The sequence below is a fragment of the Protopterus annectens genome, chromosome 8.part1, assembly GCF_019279795.1.
Source record: "Protopterus annectens isolate FY-2018-M chromosome 8.part1, PAN1.0, whole genome shotgun sequence".
NCBI lineage: Eukaryota > Metazoa > Chordata > Ceratodontiformes > Protopteridae > Protopterus > Protopterus annectens.
Window position 1 is genome coordinate 103,160,908 of NC_056742.1, and position 18,401 is coordinate 103,179,308.

An 18,401-nucleotide genomic window follows, 5' to 3' on the forward strand; every position below is an offset into this window, starting at 1 on the left:
CTGTCTGCAGTATGCAATTACTGATGCCAGGCATTTCGTGAATACTCTGGGCGCAGTAGATAAGCCAAAGGGCAATGCAGAGAATTGATAATGCGTTGTGCCTGCCAAAAATCGGAGGCATCTTCTGCAATCTTGTCTGATAGGGACATGCAGGTATGCCTCTTGGAGGTCCAACGTTACCAGCCAAGACTCCTTGCCCAGCATGGGAAGAAGCTGCTGTACTGTGCGCATTTTGAATTTGGGAATGTCCAGGTACGTGTTTAGAACTGAAAGGTCTAAGATGGGTCTCCAGGCTTTGTCCTTTCTTGGTACTAGAAATAGTCTTGAGTAAAATCCTTGGCCTTGCTCTTTTGCAGGTACCTTTTGAATTGCTTTCATGTTCATGAGAGCTGAAATTTGTTTTTGTGCCTCTGCCCATTGGTTTGTTGGCAGATTTGGCATGCCTCTCATCCGTGGTAAAGTGTGAAAATGAAATCTGTAGCCTCGGGTAATAATATCCAGAACCCATTTGTCCTTTGTTATGATGTGCCAGTTTTGTGGGAAAAGAGCCTGTTTTCCTCCTAGAGGTGCTGCCCGGGCAATTATGCTTGGCAGGCGAAGAGGAAAGTCATTGAGTTTGTTTTCTGAAGGGTTGAGATCTGTCATCTCCCCCTCTTTGAGTTGTTGTTTGCCATTGTCTAGGCCTGAAGGTACCCTGTGCCTGGCCTCTGCCCCTAGGGCGTCTGTACCTGCCCCTTTGGGGTCTGTCTGAAGCAGGAAAGGACCAGTTTTTTGATGGCCAGTTTCTGCTGAAGCGAGGAGGTTGTACCTGTAAAAAATCTTTAACTGTTAGCATTGATTTTGCCTTTTCTTCCATCTTCTTTAAAACTTCCTCTGCTTTGACACCAAATAACGCATCCTTTTGCAGTGGAGCATCCAGTAACTTTGCTTTGACATGTTCTGGTAAGGTCTGCTCTTTCAGCCAAGCATGTCTACGTATTACAGACCCTGTGACAGCTGCTCTACATGAGGCCTCCAAAGAATCAAAACCACACTGCAAAGTACGTTTTCCCACTTGTTCTGCTGCATGCAACAAATCTTGCATCCCTTTCAAATCTAGTTGATCTGTTTGAGGGATCATTCTTTGTTTTAACTGAGTAAGCAAGTACTGCTGGTACTTAATCATGTGGAATTGGCAGTTTAATGCCCTCATGGCCAAAGTGGCAGAGGTATACCTTTTTTTCTAATGCCCTGGAATCTCTTTCCGCAGGTAGAGGATTCTTAGCAGTAGAGGCCTTAACCCCTTTGGGACCCTGGGAAATGGTTTCTGGGTCTGCAGCAGGGCTTTTATATAAAAACTTGTGAGAGTCAGGGACTCGATAGTATCTGTCAGGTTTAGGTGGTGCTGGAGGTAAGGAATCTGGATTTAGACTGGATTCAGTGTAGACATCATCCAGAATGTCCAAAACTGGTGGAATGGCTAGGGGTCTATGCTGAAGCAAAATAAGAAACTCACGGAGTCTTTTCTTGGAGTCAGAGTAATCTTGTCCTTCCCAGTGGAAATGCTCTCTCATGGTGTGAAGGGTTTCCCCAAAAGAGAAGTCTTCAGGGGGGGAAACAGAGGGAATAGACTCCTCAGCATCTGAGTCGTCATGGAGAGGGAAGGGGTAATCCTGTTCCTCAGAGTCTGCTGAGGAAATGGATTCCTGGTCAGGAGGAGGTAAATCTTCCTCCAGTCTAGGCCTTTTGTCAGGAGGGGGCTGGGAACCTCTGATAAGGGTAATCAGGTCCTCCGCCATTTTGAGCATCTGTTTTTTAGGCATAGGGGCCTGTATGGGAGTCTGTGGACTCGGTTTCTTAACCTTTGGAAGCTTAGCGTATGACTTAACGGAAAGAGTCGTCGATTTAAAAACGCCTTCTGAAACCGAAGGCCTGTCCATAGTCTCCAGATCGCCGCCAAGGCTAGCGTCCGCGAGTTGAGGAGGAACCGGCTCCAGTGGCCCGGTAGATTCTGACTGAGAGGTAGTTGTATTTTCTAAATCTGCGGTAGTCAGGGGCTGCGTAGGTGCCTCACTGAGTACCGACGATCCAGCGGCAGGCCTAACAGAGACCCCGATTTCTGGTCTAGGTCTAGGCTGCCGGTCTTTGTTCTTGCGTTTTTTAAACATAGCGGTAGTTGGAGGTTCCGACGACATAATGTAGTTGAATTTTCTGCCAAAATAATGTCGGGCGGTATCAGCCCGACGCTTAATAGTGTGTTTATTGAACCTAGCGCAAAACAGACAACCAGAAACGTCGTGGTCTGGGCCTAGGCAAGGAATACAATAAGAATGAAAATCCTTATGAGGTATTTGCTTCCCACAAGAAATACAATTATTAACTTTGTCTGACATCGGTCTGAGGCAAGAAAAGTTTCCCCAACGGGGTACTTAGCTTTATAGAAGACTTCGGCTGAAATTCTGTTTGGAAATCTCAGGAGCTGGCCGATCGGCACTTGCGAACTGCTTCTGCTTTGGGCACCACGCGGCAAGAAAGACTGAAGAAAATGGCGTCGGCTGCCTCTTTTATACCCCCCTGCTGCATTGACGTCAGGGAAGAAGCGACGACAACTGACGCCGGACCAAGGCTTTGGAATTCAGGCTGACTGCGGGACCGCCTGACGGCAGATAACCCAAGTGTGATGACTGCAGCAGCATAGCACGATTAACATCTCTCTGAACCTTTTCTTTGAGTCAGAGTAGTCCTGACATTCCCAGTGAAAATGTTCCCTCAGTGTGTAAAGTTTCCCCAAAGGAGTAGTCTTCAGGAGGAGAAGCTGAGGGAATAGAATCCTCAGCATCAGAGTCTTCATAAGGGGAGAAGGAGTAATCTTGGTCCTCAGAGGAGCCTGAGGAAATAGACACTTGATCAGAGGAGGCATAATCTTCCTCTTGTCTAGGCCTCTTGTCGGGTGGGGGTTGGGAACCCCTGATTAAAGAGATCAAATCTTCAGCCATTTTGAGCATCTGTTTCTTAGGCAAGGGGCCTTGAACTGGAGACTGAAGTGCAGTCTTTTTTGGTTTAATAGGAGTCTTAAGCTTAGGATATGTTTTTATGGTGAGCATCGTCGGTCTGAAGACGCCTTCAGAAACCGAAGGTGTTTCTGCAGCACCGACATCTCTTTCTGCAGTGTCGTCAGTAGGGGCTAAACAAAATGGCTGCGTCGGCCTAGCACTATCCGCCAAAGGCTTCGTAGCGGTCTCGGGTTCCAGATCTGAGGTAGTCAGGGGCTGCGTCGAGCCTCACTGAAGACCGGTGAACCGGAGACCGGTCCAGCCGAGGCCTCTGAGTCTGGCTTGGGTCTAGGCTGCCTGTCCTTATCCTTGCGTTTTTTGGGCAAGCCAGTAGTCAGTTGCTCCGACGGCATTGTGTAGTTAAATTTTCTACCGAAGTAGTGTCGTGCGAAATCAAAGCGTCTTTTTATAGTACGCTTATTAAACCTATCACAAAAACGACAACCAGTGACGTCGTGGTCTGGGCCTAGGCAAGGTATGCAGTAAGAATGAAAATCCTTATGAGGTATTTGTTTCCCACAAGAAATACAATTGTTAACTTTTTCTGACATCGGTCTGAGGCAAGAAAAGTTTCCCCAACGGGGTACTTAGCTTTATTGAAGACTTCGGATCTGAAATTCGACTTAGAAAATCTCAGGAGTCGGCCGACCGGCACTTGCGAACTGCTTCTGCTTCGGGCATCGCGCGGCAAGAAAGACTGAAGAAAATGGCATCGGATGCATTATATATACCCCTGGCACACTGACGTCAGGGAAGAAGCGACAGCAACTGACGCCGGACCAAGACTTTGGAATTCCGGCCGACTGCGGGACCGCCTGACGACAGGATAACCCAAGTGTGATGACTGCAGCAGGGTAACACGATGAACACCTGTACTATGTTCTTCATGTTTCACTGTTGCAGTCATCACACTTGGGTTGATTCCCAAAGCTGTAGAAAGGGTGGAGGCAGTCAAGAAGTGTTTGGGCTGACTGGCTAGCTAGTATGCCCTGCAGGACTGCAGTTGCAAAACCCGCCCTGGATTTGGAAAATACAGGCAGGTAGTAATGTTTGGTGAATGTGTACAGAACTCCAGGTAGCAGCCACCAGAATTTTTCCTGGTAGGGACTCCCCTGAGGAATGTTGTAGAGGTAGAAGTTGCCCTAGTGGAATGTGTTCTGACCCCCTAAGGGGTTGGTTTCCCATGGTGTTTGTAGCAGAAATGTATACAGTGTGCTATCCATTTGGAAATTGTCCGTTTTGAAATGAACTTGCTCTGCCCCTGGTGCAAAACTGAGTAATAACTGGTCAGATTTCCTGAAGGGCTTAGTCCTATCCAGGTAGAATCTGAGCTGTCTGTGCACGCCCAAGGAGTGCAGGATCCTTTTCCCTTTATTCTGAGGATTAGGAAAGAAGGTTGCCAAATGGATAGATGGTTGAGAGCCATGCTGGACACCACTTTGGGCATAAAGGAAGGATTAGTCCTCGGGGAGACCCTGTCAGCATGAAAAATAATGAAGGGTTCCTTGGCCATAAGTACTTGTAGCTCAGACACACTTCTTGCTGAAGTGATGGCCAGGAGCAATGCTGTTTTTCCAAGAGAGGAATTTTAAGTCTGTTGATGCTGCAGGCTCAAAAGGTGGTAGTGTGAGCTTTTCCAGTACAAAATTAAGGTCCCAAGCAGGGGTGGGTGCTCTCCTTGGTGGCCTTAAGTAGTTTGCCCCTCTCAGGAACTGTTTGATTAGAGGGTAAGAGAATAGGGGTGGGCTCAGAGTTGTAATGAACACAGATGGCAGAGCCACGAATCAATGGAGGAGAAGGATAGGCTAAGTAATCCAGGATTAGAGGGGGGGGGGGCAGAGTTGTGACTTCTCCTTTAGATTGAATCCTGGAGCAATACCTTTTCCACTTATCAGCATAGGATTTCCTTGTACTGGGTCTTCTGCCTTCAAGAATGACATCCAGTATCTGCTTGCTTAGGCTGGTCACTGGGGGAGAATTCAAGGAATAAGCCAGGCAGCAAGATTTAGGGTTTGCAGTTGCGGATGCAAGATCTGCCCCCCCCCCCCCCCCGAGTAAATAAGGTCCGGCTTTGGGGTAGGTGCCAGGGTGGTACCAGTGATAGGCTGTGCAGGAGTGGGTACCAGTGCTGGCATGGCCAGTCTGGGGCAATCAGAATTGTCCTTGGTCTGTCCTGTCTTATTTTGAGCAATATTCTTGAGAGAAGGGGCAGAAGGGGATAATGCATAGACTGAGAGGTTTACCCACTGGAAGGATACGGCATCCGCTTTCCAGGCCCTGCTGTGAGGTGTCTTAGTGTAGAATTTGCTGAGGTGGTGACTGCAGGGGGAGGCAAAGAAATCCACCTCTGGGGTCCCCTATTTCTGAATCAGAAGGCTGAATGTGCTGGGCTCTAACTGCCACTCATGTGAGTCTAGGAGATTTCTGCTCAAGTCGTCTGCCAGTGAGTTTTGTTTGCCTGGCAGGAATTGAGCTTGCAGATGGGTACCAGTGCTGGCGTGGCCAGTCAGGGGCAATCAGAATTGTCCTTGGTCTGCCCTGTCTTATTTTGAGCAATATTCTTGAGAGAAGGGGCAGAAGGGGATAATGCATAGACTGAGAGGTTTACCCACTGGAAGGACACGGCATCCACTTTCCAGGCCCTGCTGTGAGATGTCCTAGTGTAGAATTTGCTGAGGTGGGTGACTGCAGGGGGAGGCAAAGAGATCCACCTCTGGGGTCCCCTATTTCTGAATCAGAAGGCTGAAGGTGCTGGGCTCTAACTGCCACTCGTGTGGGTCTAGGAGATTTCTGCTCAAGTCGCCTGCCAGTGAGTTTTGTTTGCCTGGCAGGAATTGAGCTTGCAGATGGACCTGCATGTCCAAGATCATGTTCCACACGGTCATGGCTAGCCTGCAGAGTGGGTAAGAGTGGGTTCCCCTCTGCTTGTTGATGTACCACATAACTGTGGTGTTGTCTGTTTTTATTAGCAGGGATCCAGGTGAGAGTAGAGATCTGAAAGCTGTTGGGGCGTGCTGAGCAGCTAGCATCTCTTTTTGGTTGATGTGCAGATGAATTTGACTTGGGCTCCAGCGTCCCTGAAAGCACCTGTTGTCCAGGTATGCCCCCCAGGCATAGTGTGATACATCTGTGGTTAGGATTTGGGAGGCATGGGGTTGAGTAAAAGGCAGTCCCTTGATGTGGTTGCATACTGCTGCCCACCAAAGAAACTCTGTCCTTAGACAAGGTATGATAGGAATGACAGTTTCCAGGTCTGGAGAATGTTGGCACAAAAGATTTTTTTTAAGTACCATTGAAGTTTCCTCATATGCAGTCTGGCATATGGAATTAGTAGGATACATGAGGCCATGAACCCTAGGGTCTGCAGGATTTTCCTTGTGGATAGCTGGGTTCTGGTGGCCATTTGTGTGAAGTAGTCTGTCAGATAGCATTCCTTACTCCAGAAAAACAAGCCTATCTGGGAAGCTGTGTCTAAGCTTGCTCCTAGGAATACAATCTTTTGACTGGTGGACTAGTTTTTGATTTCTTTTCGTTGATGGTGTACTTCAAAGAGGTTAACAGTTTTTTTTTACAAATGTGAGGTGCTGCAACAGCATTTGCTGACTGCCTGCCTGAATCAGGCAGTCGTCCAAGTACAAGTAATTTTGAATTCTTCTCTGTCTGCAGTAGGCAATGGCTGGAGCCAGACATTTTGTGAATACTCTGGGAACAGTGGATAAGCCAAATGGTAGTGCAGAGAACTGATAATGCATAGATCCTGTCCTGAAGCGTAGATATTTCCTGCAAGAGTCCCTAATAGTGATGTGCAGATAAGCTTCTTTTAAGTCTAGGGTGGCTGACCAGGCTTCTTTGGCCAGCATAGGAAGATGATGCTGCAGGGTGAGCATTTTAAATGTTGGTACCACCAGGAAGGAGTTTATAATGGAAAAATCTAGGATTGGGTGCCAAGTGCCCTCTTTTCTGGGTACCAGGAAAAGTCTGGAATAGAACCCTTGACCTATCTGTTCTGCAGGAACAAGGTGAATTGCCCTTACAGAGAGCAGGGATTGAACTTGGTTTTGTGCCTCTGTCCACTGGGTTTGGAGGAAGGTCTGGGAACCCTTTCGGGGTTGGCAGTGAGTGAAAGAAAAATTTGTACCCCTGGGATCGATGGGTCCTCAACTTTGTGTCTTTGGTGATGAAAGTCCAGTTTTTTGCATGATGGGCAAGTTTTCCTCCTAGGGGCACAAGCAGTTGGACAGAGGTGGGGAGTGGAGTTGAGAAGTCATTGTGAATTCTTACCGTAAGGGGGTGGCTTAGTACTCCCTGTTTTTAAGAACCTCTTCTGTATTGGTGCCAAACAGATTGTCCTTGTTCAAAGGAGCGTCTAGTAATTTGGATTTGACATGGTATGGCAAGGTCCGCTCCTTAAGCCAAGCATGCCCTCTCAGTACAGAACCAGTGACGTATGCCCTGCAAGATGCTTCTAGGGCGTCAAAGCCACACTGCAAAGTATGCTTGCTGACTTGGCTTGCAGAATGCATAAGCTCTTGTAATTCTTTATTTTCTGCACAGTCTGTAAAGGTAGCTATTTTTTGCTTAATAAGTTCCATAATATGTTGTTGGTATTTCAGCATGTGAAACTGGCAATTCAAAGCCCTAATGGCGAGAGTTGCAGAGGTGTATACTTTCTTACCCCATCTGTCTAAAGCTCTGGAATCCCTGTCCGAAGGGGTGGGATTCTTAGCTGTAGTTGCTTTGATACCTTTAGGCCCCTGGGAGATGACCTCTGGGTCAGCAGTAGGATTTTTGAAAAGGAATTTGTGAGAGTCAGGAACTCTGTAGTACCTGTCTGGTTTCCTAGGAGCAGCGAGAGGCTGACTTCCCCTAATCAGCATAATAAGGTTACTGCCATTTTAAGCATTTGATGTTGCGGCAAGGAAGCAGGTGCATGAGTTTGGGTCGTTGGTTTTTTAGGCATAGTATGTACTCTTGGCCTTACAAGCTCAGCAGTTTTAGACAGAAATGAAGACCCAAAAGAAGTCGTTGGTTTGTGTCGAATATCGGTAGTTCGAAGAACTTCCTCAGAAGCTGGTGCCTGCTCAGCGGCTCCGGACTCATCCAAGGTAGAGACATCTGCAGGTTCTGTGGTCGAAGAAGAGTCTTGCGGCATACCAGACTCCAAACGGGTATCGGTAGAGGTCTGCAAATCCAATGAAGTGGGCATTAGGGGCTGAGAAAGCGCCTCACTGAGTACTAGCGAACTGGCGACTAGCTTAACGGAAGTGTCGTCAGCAGTTTAGGACCTGTGCAGTCTGTCTCTGTCTTTATCCTTACGTTTTATCGGTAGTCGGATGGCTTACCAAAGCCATTTCGGAATACAGAGATCAAAAACTAACGTATTTAGCAACAAAAATGGCCCGGCGATGAATAGTTAGGGCGTTGAACGAGGCACAAAACCGACAGTGAGGGACGTCGTGCTCTGGGCATAAACAGGTGACGCAGTAAGAATGGAAATCTTGGTGTGGTATTTGCTTTCCACAGGCAAGACAATTGTTAACTTTTTCTGGCATTGGTTAGAGCAAGAAAAAGGGTTCCCCAATGGGGTACTTAGCTTTAGGATAATTCAATTTGGAAACAAAAACTCAGGTAGCGGCCGACCGGTACCCGTGCGAACTGCTTCTGCTTCGGGCTCCGCACCAAGAAAGACTGATGTAATGGCGTCGGCTGCCTGTTTTTATACCCCTGACAACCTGACGTCAGACCTGGAATGACAGCAACCGACGCAGAAATACTAAGTCTCTGGTATTCGGGCCGACTGAGGGCTACCTGCAGGCAGATAACCCAAGTGTGATGAGTGCAACAGTGAACCACGAAGAACATCAGAATGACAAGGAGGAGAAAAGGGCTAAGTTAGACTTCAACCCGTCTTAACACTCCGTAGCTGTGTAGGGGAACAGAAGGAAAATGGACTTCAGCAGTGACTAAACTATCTACAACTATGCCAAGTTGCACACAATACTGTACTATGTTTTTTATGTATGTTACTGCTACATTCAAAACTAGGGAAGATTCTCAAAACTTTCCGCATCTGTCCTTTTACTGACTGGTAATCCTTTCAGACAACACAGTAAAGTGGCAAACCATGCTCTATCTGTGGACAATGGCTAGTTTGTAGAGTTTGGAAAAGGTTTACTCCAGTGCCTACATGTTTTTTTAAAAGATACTGTCCATTGATACCCATACAGCCTGCTCCTGGTGCAGTGAGACCTTACCTGTACGTTTCTACCCTGAAATCTAAAAAAATACCCTTGTTCTTTCTACGTATTACCTCATTTGCCCAAGTACATCAACAGAAAGCAGAATTATTTCACTGTTATTTTGTGGCAAGACCCTCCTGGCTAAGGTAACCACCACCAAAATAATTTCTTCTACAAAATGTAGGCTGAACATGCCAGTTCAAATGAATGTGATGTCACTTGCTCTAATATAAAATTCAGGTCACAGAGTGGTATGAATGACTTCTTTCGGAGCCTGAAATGCAACCCCCATTTCAGAAAATATTTTACTACCCTCCCAGAGATGAGAAGCAGATTCAGATGCAAGCATGCTGATATAGCTAATCAAGGGTCCTTTATGAAAGTACAGGACAAGCCTGTACGAAATAACTGTCAACTACTGCAATACAGTCTTTGTACTGCTGCATCAAGTAGGCAGAAGGTCTCACCCCCTTTGGCACCACAGGTAATGTCTTTACAGTTTTGCCACACGGGCTTTCTTAGTGCATGATTTTTTGTTCTCCCTTTTTATAATTCATATATCTTCAGATAATCAGTATTCAAAGGATAACAATGTTAAAGCATCCAAGCTGCTAGACTGAAAGTCTGGCGCCTCAGGTCTACTATGGTGTGCAACCCAAGTAAGCAGATCCACCATTTTGGGAAAAACTATGACATCTCTAGTCAATAAGAAAAGACTGGAAAACAAGTGTTCCTGGGACAGAGATGGATAACGAAGATCATTTTGGTGAGTTCATTCTGTATTTTATGGATCATGATTTGGATTAAAGGGCAGATGAAGGAAGGCACAGAGGATCTTGCACCTCCAGCTGATGGAGAACACACTCACTGCCACCACATTTTACTGTGGTACTCCAGAACAGAATTTTTCTATTTGAAAGATCTTGTGTGATGCAAAGAGATCAATCTACAGCATTCCCCATTTTTGTGACAGTAAGAGGAAAACCTGCATGTGCAGTGCTCCCTTGTGGGGTTCTGTTTAATGGATCTGCCAGTTTTGTCCCTTATGGGAATATATACAGCCACTAACTTCATGTCTGATCCACATCCATTTCCTATGTTTTCTGTATCACCCTGCACATCTGAGAGAATGTGTGCCTCCCCCATCTGATGATGTTCCAGTACCATGGTGCTGTCAATAATTCTGAAGATGCCTGGCAGCAATAAGGGTTTTAATGCCTGTGACAGCAAACTGAACTGGCAACATCTCTTTATGGCTTACGTGAAGCATGGCCCCTGACATGGTCCAGGTAACTTGTGCCTACAGAATCTGAGTGTGCTCCCTGAATATCTGCTCTAAGGCATCAGAAGTCCACTTACAAAGTTCATTCAAGGCTTTTTTCCACTTAACACCATACACAATAGCATTAAACCATAATAAACAAACAAACCTATAAATATATAAAGATTAAAAATACATAATCAAATAGTATATAAAAATTACATAAAATTAAACAACCCACATACTCACCCCTACCTTTTAATAGATAACATTGAAGCAGTATGCCTTAGGTGCTCTTCAGAAGCAGGCCAATGCTGTACGCTCCCAAAGAGACTGTGTATGTAATTTTTCACAAGTGGGGTTGCTTAATGAGGAAAGGATCGCATTCTAAAAAAAAGTCTCAAGACACACCTGTGGCACCACCAGGAGTCCGGGTAACGAAGCACAGAACCTAAAAGGGATATATGGCACCACTAACTCAGTCAGTGACTGGTTGTGGTTTGCAGGCAGGAGGAGCATGTCCTTGTTTGCTTTGGCAGCGGAGATCTGCCAGACATGGTAGAGCTGGGAGGGAGTACTGCTTTTCCCAGTTAGGGGGTTGCCACAGCGGAACTCCGGTCCGCTAATGATTGGTAGTTGATTTTTACGTGCCGAGTTACCAGCCCTGACGCACAACCTTCAATGAAGGTACACCCATTCACGCATGTCTCCACGCAGAAGACGCTCTAGCTGAGAATCGAACCGGACAGCGTCTTACTGTGAGGCGACAATGCTACTGCAGCACCACCACCGTGGGTGCATATATATATATATATATATATATATATATATATATATATATATATCATACACACAGATACATATGCGAGCGTGTACATGTGTATATGTATACAAGTATATATATATATATATATATATATATATATCCGTGTGTGTGCGTGTATGTATTTACATGTGTGTGTGTGTATTTACATGTGTGTGTGTGTGTGTGTGTGTGTGTATATATATATATATATATATATATATATATATATATATATATATGCACGTATGTACACCTACACACATGTATGTGTCTTAATACATATCTATAAATAAATATATATATATATATATACATATATATATATATATATATATATATATATATATATATATATATACACACACACATACATACACACACACACAAACACACACATACACACCTACATATATCTATATGGAAATATAAATATACTGATACACAAATATGTATGTGGGCCAGTGGTACCATTACAATGATGGAATTTAGGCCATATACCCTAAAATCCCAAGGATTTTTATGGCCATACATACAGATTTTTTTGAATCAACACCTGAAAGAAAACTTTCAGTGAGAGTTATTTCCTTCTGAAGGAAAAACAACTTAGAAAGTGCATCAAAAGATGGTTGTAATTTTGACTTTTGCAGGTTCAGTGTGAAGTCCTATTTCTAAGGGCATAGCTGTGAAAAAGCCAACGGTCCTTAGACTTCTCCTGAGACAGTGCTTGCAAAACACACTGCCTAGATACGAGTAAATAAAATAGGTTATTAATTCTGCAAGACATCTGGTGAAAACTCTTGGTGGAGCAATGGACCACTCCAAATGGGAAAGATGTGAACTGGAAACAACAAGCCCCCCCCCCCCACCCCACCCAACAGGAATCGCTTATCTTTTTTATAAGAAAGGATTTGCAGGTACGAATCTAGTACCATCCATCCATAGCCCACTTTTCCCTCCATTTTGGATACGGGGTCAGGGTGACACATCAACAGTGACAATCACCTAGATCTGTCAAAACTCCTGTTTATGTTCATTCCTACCCACATTAAGGAAAAGGACAGTGGAATATAGAATACTCCATCTATAACATTTTCCCTTCTCCTCAAGGTTTAGCAACTTCAAAAACCTGCAGTCCAAACAGCAATGCCCCATCTAAAGGGGAATTCAAAAGCTTGGCTGTTATGTCCTTAAGTAATGGCTGTATGGGGAGCAATGCATGTCTTCTTAGTACTGCATCAATAGTAGCTGCCCTAGAAGCTGTGTCTGCAGCACAATAAGCACACAATGCCACATCTGCCTAACATTTGCTTAACTAAAGGACTGTCTGAACAAAGTACCCTAGATAAGCTTTCTAGTCTTCCTTTCTTACGTAAAGTCTAGTATTTGCTTTAAAATATGTTTCTCTGAAAGGTTCAAATACTGGCTACACAGAGATACCTGGAATTAAGACTGAAAGCAGTGACTTACATAAATGCCCAAGTGACTTGCATGGGAAAAAAAAAAAAAGCAAGCCTTGAGAAATACTTCATGGACACTACTCTCAGTACCAGTATAAAAAAAAAGCAATTTTGGAAATCATAAATGTAGCTCACATAAGACAAGATGTCATGCTATTGTTACAGTATGTACATAATCTTACTGCAGGTTATCACTGAAAACAGAGCATTACTTCCAGTGGGTTTTACTCACCTAAAAGTGACTAAAGCAAACTCAAGGTTCAAATACTACATATGTACACTATGTGGTGCAAGAATGTGAAGTGGTATGAAACTTACCCAGGGTGTTGCGGCCAACAAGGCAGGATGACCAATGGGAGGTGCTCCATTTGGAGAAAAGGGATCTTGTTTATCTATGAGGGAATAATTTCCTTTATCATTTACACCAGGATGAATAAACCGGCAGTTCATGCCCCACGTGCAGTGACCTGAAACAAAAAAGTAACAGTACACAGAATGTAGGGCAGCAATCCCTTAATTCCACTTCACTTTTCTATTTTGTAATTAAGACTCAGACAACTGATAACACTACAAATGCTACACTGAATGGTATGTCACTGAGACTTTGATTACAAGTTGTAACTTTACATAAATAGTTAAACTAAACTTTAACTTGAGCACTTTCAATAAAAGTTTTCTGAGCTTCAGAGATGCAATAAACTGTTACAGGAAAATCGTAAATAGAACCCATGATGCTCTGAATAAAACATGCACAAGTAACAGAACAGAGCAGAAGCAGACACTTCAACTCTCAATGCCCACCTTTTAATCTATCTTAATCATCAGAAAAAAAAAAATCAATACATCTACCATTCCTCCTCATAGTATATTCCAGGAAACGGACATATCTCCATCCATTACTTATTTCCTTAGGGTAGTCTTGAATCTTCCACATTCTTGAAGCCATCTCTGTCACCACCTTCCTTTAAATTTATCTCATTTCAAAATGACACCAAGTGATGAGGCAATTGTATACATAGCTTCCTCCCTTGTGTCTGTATAACACTTCAGTTCTCAAAGGTCTTTCACATACTCCTAAATGCCTTCCTTTCAGTGTATTACTTTTGCTCGATTGTACACACTCAACAGCTTAATGTTCTTATTCCCAGGAGGCTCACACGGCTTCAGAAATAAGACTCCAAATAAAACCTCACCTAGGCCATGTTTGACAAGATGCCAACGTTTGCCTACAACTCTAGAATCCACCCTCCTAATACTCTAGACCTATGCACATTCTATTACCATAAACACAAACATGCAAAATTGCATTGCACAGCCTTGTAAGTATCACATTTTTCTGATAACAGGGTCTAAAAAGTGGCACGTTAAAACATGGAGGAAAAAAAACAATGGAGGTGGACAAAAATGGTACACCAGTGATGTGCATAAAAAAAGACGTTATACGTGCTTACCATAATGTTCCACCTGTGTTGTCAATTTTCATTCTTCCTCAACCTGTGGGTTCAGATCTGATCCTTGGAGCCAACTCGGCCGCTTCTTATAATTTAGGATCGGACTCTCAAGCTCCTCCCTTATCCATAATCCCCCAGTCTTCCAAATAATCTCAGATTGAGTTTGCTGCAGCTATATAAGCAAATACAAAAAGGAAGGCTAGAAAACTATCAGAAGACAGAGAGCAGATAGAACCAGGAGCTCAAAAGGAATAGTGGTTCCTAGAACACTGCTGACAAACTTCACCTAAGGGTCAGGGGGATGGAGGGGGGAAAGGTTAAGGGAGAAAAGGACAACAGATGGAACATAAGTACATAACTTTTTTATCTGATGTCATTTTCATTCATTTGTCAACTTGTGGGACAAAGTCCCCAGCTCCTTTGTACCAGTGAATAAAGCCTGGTAATTCTAGCCATCATTGGAATTGGAGAAAACATGTGGTCAGTTTCAGTCTTGGAAGATCTGGGTGATTCTGCCCTGATGGGTGGGACAGCAGATCGGGAAGTGGTTCCAGTGCCCACAGAGGGCGTACTAAGTGAGACCAAAGAAAGGGGAACCAAATCTGTTGAGGCCAGAAGGGAGCAATGAGGATCACTTTCCTTTTCAACCTCTGAGCTTTCAGAAGAAATTTGGGTACAAGGATTACGAGAGGGTAGGCATAAAGAAGACCAGAGGACCAAACATGGACTAGAGCACCTCTTGGTGACTGTCCCTGGGGTGGGCTCAGGGCAAAGAACCTGCTGCAATTTTTAATGAGGGGTGAAGCAAAGAGATCACAGCAAGGTTGACCCGCTTGTGGAAGATGATGTTTGCTACTGAGTGATTTAGAAATCACTAGTGAGGCTTCAGAATAACTCTGTTAAGCCTGTCCGCCAGAATGCTGAATTTCCCCAGAATGTGCGTTGCAATCAGGAAGCAGTTAGAAGAGGTCACCCACTGCCAAACCTTCACTGCTTCTCGACATAGGGGTATGATCTGGTCCCTCCTGGTTTGTTGATGTACCATGCCACATACATGTTTGTATCGCAAATGTTCTTAGAGGTAGAAGGCTCTGAAAAGCTTGCAGAGTACAGTTGCGTACACGTACCATAAATGTACATGTTAGAGTGTATTCATTGTTGCAGTCATCACATTTGGGTTATCCCTGCCAGGGTAACCCTCGGCCGGCCCGAATACCAGAGGCTTAGTATTTCTGCGGTTGCTGTCACTTCAGGACTGACGTCAGGTTGTCAGTAGTATAAAGTAAGGCAGCCAATGCCATTACATCAGTTTTTCTTACCCTAACCTGTCTGGAGGCCCCAAGTGGTATTTTTTGGATTCGTTTTATACAGCCTTGGTGTTTCGGTAACTTTATAGCTGTTGTGCTGGGATACAACTTTAAAGAACCAGTTTGCAGTCCTAATGGAATTTAACAACAGTTTAAAAAGCTTGTTGGACAAGGTGGTTAATCCTTTGCTAAATGTAGCAGATTTGAAGGTGGCAGATAAAGAGACTTTGTTACCTGTTTCTCAAGATAATGTGGCAATTTTTACCAAAAAATTACAACTATTGGAAAGGAAAGTGTCAACATATAAGCGTTTGCAGTGGTAACGCTTTAGCTTTACTGCGTATCTGGATAAGGGTATTGTCCCACGGGGGCTCAGAGTGCTAAAAATGCCCTCTTATGGCAATCTATATCCAGAGCTTTTGAAGCGCTGGCAGCGGTTAAATCTTAAGATTAGCCTGGATTATATGACTCTAATGAATTATTTTTTCCTTGATATTGAAAAAGAACAGAAAGAGGAAATAATGGCTATGGAGGATAGCCTAATGCATTTATTATCATCATCTCGGGGACTACTTCCATTATATCAACAAATGCTTGATAGAATGCGTGCTCTGGATGATCGTATGGAAGTTCTCAAGAAGCGTAAGCTACTGAGAGATATCAATGATTTCCAAGTAGGAAATATTTTTTCTTGGCCTAGAAATGAATTTCCAGTACTTACTATGACCAACAATGTGAAAAAGAAGTCTAGTGGCCAGAATTACCAGCTTGATAGTCTGGATGAATTTCCAGACCTTTCAATAGCAAGCGCGTGTCCCCCTGCCGATAGAGTGGTTTTGTCTGAATCTTCTAATGACGTACTGAACGCACCTCCTACTGACTCTGAACTTACGTCAAAGTCGAGTAACGTTGAGCTAATGGTGTGCGCTGCAGTATAGGAGACCTCTAAAACTAACAATGGGGCTACTGAGAATGCAGTTAAAGTAAATTCTTCGATAAAGAACTTTTTTCAAAAACCTTTTCAGTTAGATCATGCAGAAAAGAGTGAAGGAACGCTCTACGTCTCGAGGGAGGACATTAGCAAGGACGACTACGCTCCCAAACAAACGGAAGAACAGCAGCCCATTGAGGCAAGTAAAAACGCTAAAAAGATAGAGGCCAGCATTTTAAATCTTTCTAACCTTAATTTGACAAGTGAACATTACACATTGCTGAACAGGGGACTTGGCTTCATACCATCTGCTAGTGATAACATCGTGGAGGCGTTAACTGATTTAAAGTTATTTATAAGGAGTGTTGGCCCCAAGTGGTAGCCACGTTCTGCTGGAAGAACCCCACCAGTAGAAAGTAAATACCAATATGTCCCTTGTAAAGAAAGAGAAGAAAGAAGGAGGGGATGGAGGGAGGGAAACTAGGACTTCAACAGTGAATACACTCAAACATCTACATTTATGGTAAGTGTACACAACTGTATTATGTTCTTCATGTTTCACTGTTCCAGTCATCACATTTGGGTTGATTCCCAAAGCTGAGGAAATGGGTGGAGGCAGTCAGGGAAACTAGGGGCTGGCTAGGATGCCCTACAAGACTGCAGAGGCAAACCCTGCCCTGGATTTGGAGAAGAGAGGCGGGTGGTAATGTTTGGTAAAGGTGTGAACAGATGTCCATGTGGCAGCCTCCAGGACATCCCTGGAGGGGACTCCTCTGAGGAAAGCTGCATAGGTGGAGGCTGCTCTGGTGGCGTGAGTCCTGACCCCATTGGGGAGAGGCTTTCCATGTTGTTTGTAGCAGAAACGGATGCAGTGTGCTATCCACTTGGAAATGGTTTGTTTGGAGATGGCTTTGCCCTCTACCCCTGTAGCAAAGCTAACAAGGAATTGATCAGACATACTGAAGGATTTATTCCTGTCTAGATAGAATCTGAGCTGTCTGTGCACATCTAGAGTGTGCAGGATCCTTTCCCCCTTGTTCTGTAGGTTAGGAAAAAAGGTGGGCAAATGAATGGATTGGTTGAGAGCCACATTGGACACCACCTTGGGCATGAAGGATGGGTTAGTCCTGAGGGATACCCTGTCAGCATGGAAGATGATGAAGGGTTCCACAGCCATGAGTACTTGCAGCTCGAAGACCCTTCTGGCCGAAGTGATGGCCAGAAGGAAAGCTGTCTTCCAGCAGAGAAATTTTAGCTCTGCTGAAGAGGCTAATTCGAAGGGGGGCAGGGTGAGGTTTTCCAACACAAAGTTAAGGTCCCAAGCTGGGGTTGGTGCTCTTTTGGGTGGCCTCAAGTTGCTAGCCCCTCTTAGGAACTGTTTGATCAAAGGGTGTGAGAGAAGGGGCTGCTCAGCAGGAAAATGAGCAGAGATAGCAGAGGCATGAATTTTAATAGAGGAAAAAGAGAAGCCACTGTGTAGCAGGCCAGCTAAGTAATCCAAGATGAGAGGGGAGGGAGGGCTGTGCCGTATTGGCTCCATTAGCCTGAATCCAGGTGCAGAACCTTTTCCATTTGTCAGCATAAGACTTTTTAGTGCTAGGGCGCCTGGTCTCATGTATAACATCTAGAACCTGTTTACGGAGGTTGGCAGACTGATCAGGGGTTAAGGAATAAGCCAAGCTGCTTCCCTCTGGGTCAGGAGGGCTGGAATCTGAGGAAGATGCCACGGTGGCAGTGGGGACAGGCTGAGCAGCATGGGGTACCAGTGCTGGCGAGGCCAGTCTGGAGCTACAAGAATTGTCCTTGGTTTTTCTTTAATTCTGAGCAGTACCCTGGGGATGAGAGGTAGTGGAGGAAAGGCAGAGACTGACCGACTGACCCAAGGGAAGGACAGGGCATCCACTTTCCAAGCCATGCA

The 18,401-nt window shown here is 44.6% G+C and overlaps 1 protein-coding gene across 13 annotated transcripts in view; it reads right to left on the reverse strand.

Moving 5' to 3' along the window:
• ZC3H18 (zinc finger CCCH-type containing 18) overlaps nucleotides 1-18,401 on the reverse strand; it is a 2,225,788-nt gene that overhangs the window by 2,069,865 nt on the left and 137,522 nt on the right. For all 13 annotated transcript variants that reach the window (XM_044081724.1, XM_044081723.1, XM_044081715.1 and 10 more), the window contains exon 4: nucleotides 13,113-13,261. In XM_044081724.1, the coding sequence (XP_043937659.1) occupies nucleotides 13,113-13,261 (149 nt within the window). The remainder of the gene's footprint in view (nucleotides 1-13,112; nucleotides 13,262-18,401) is intronic.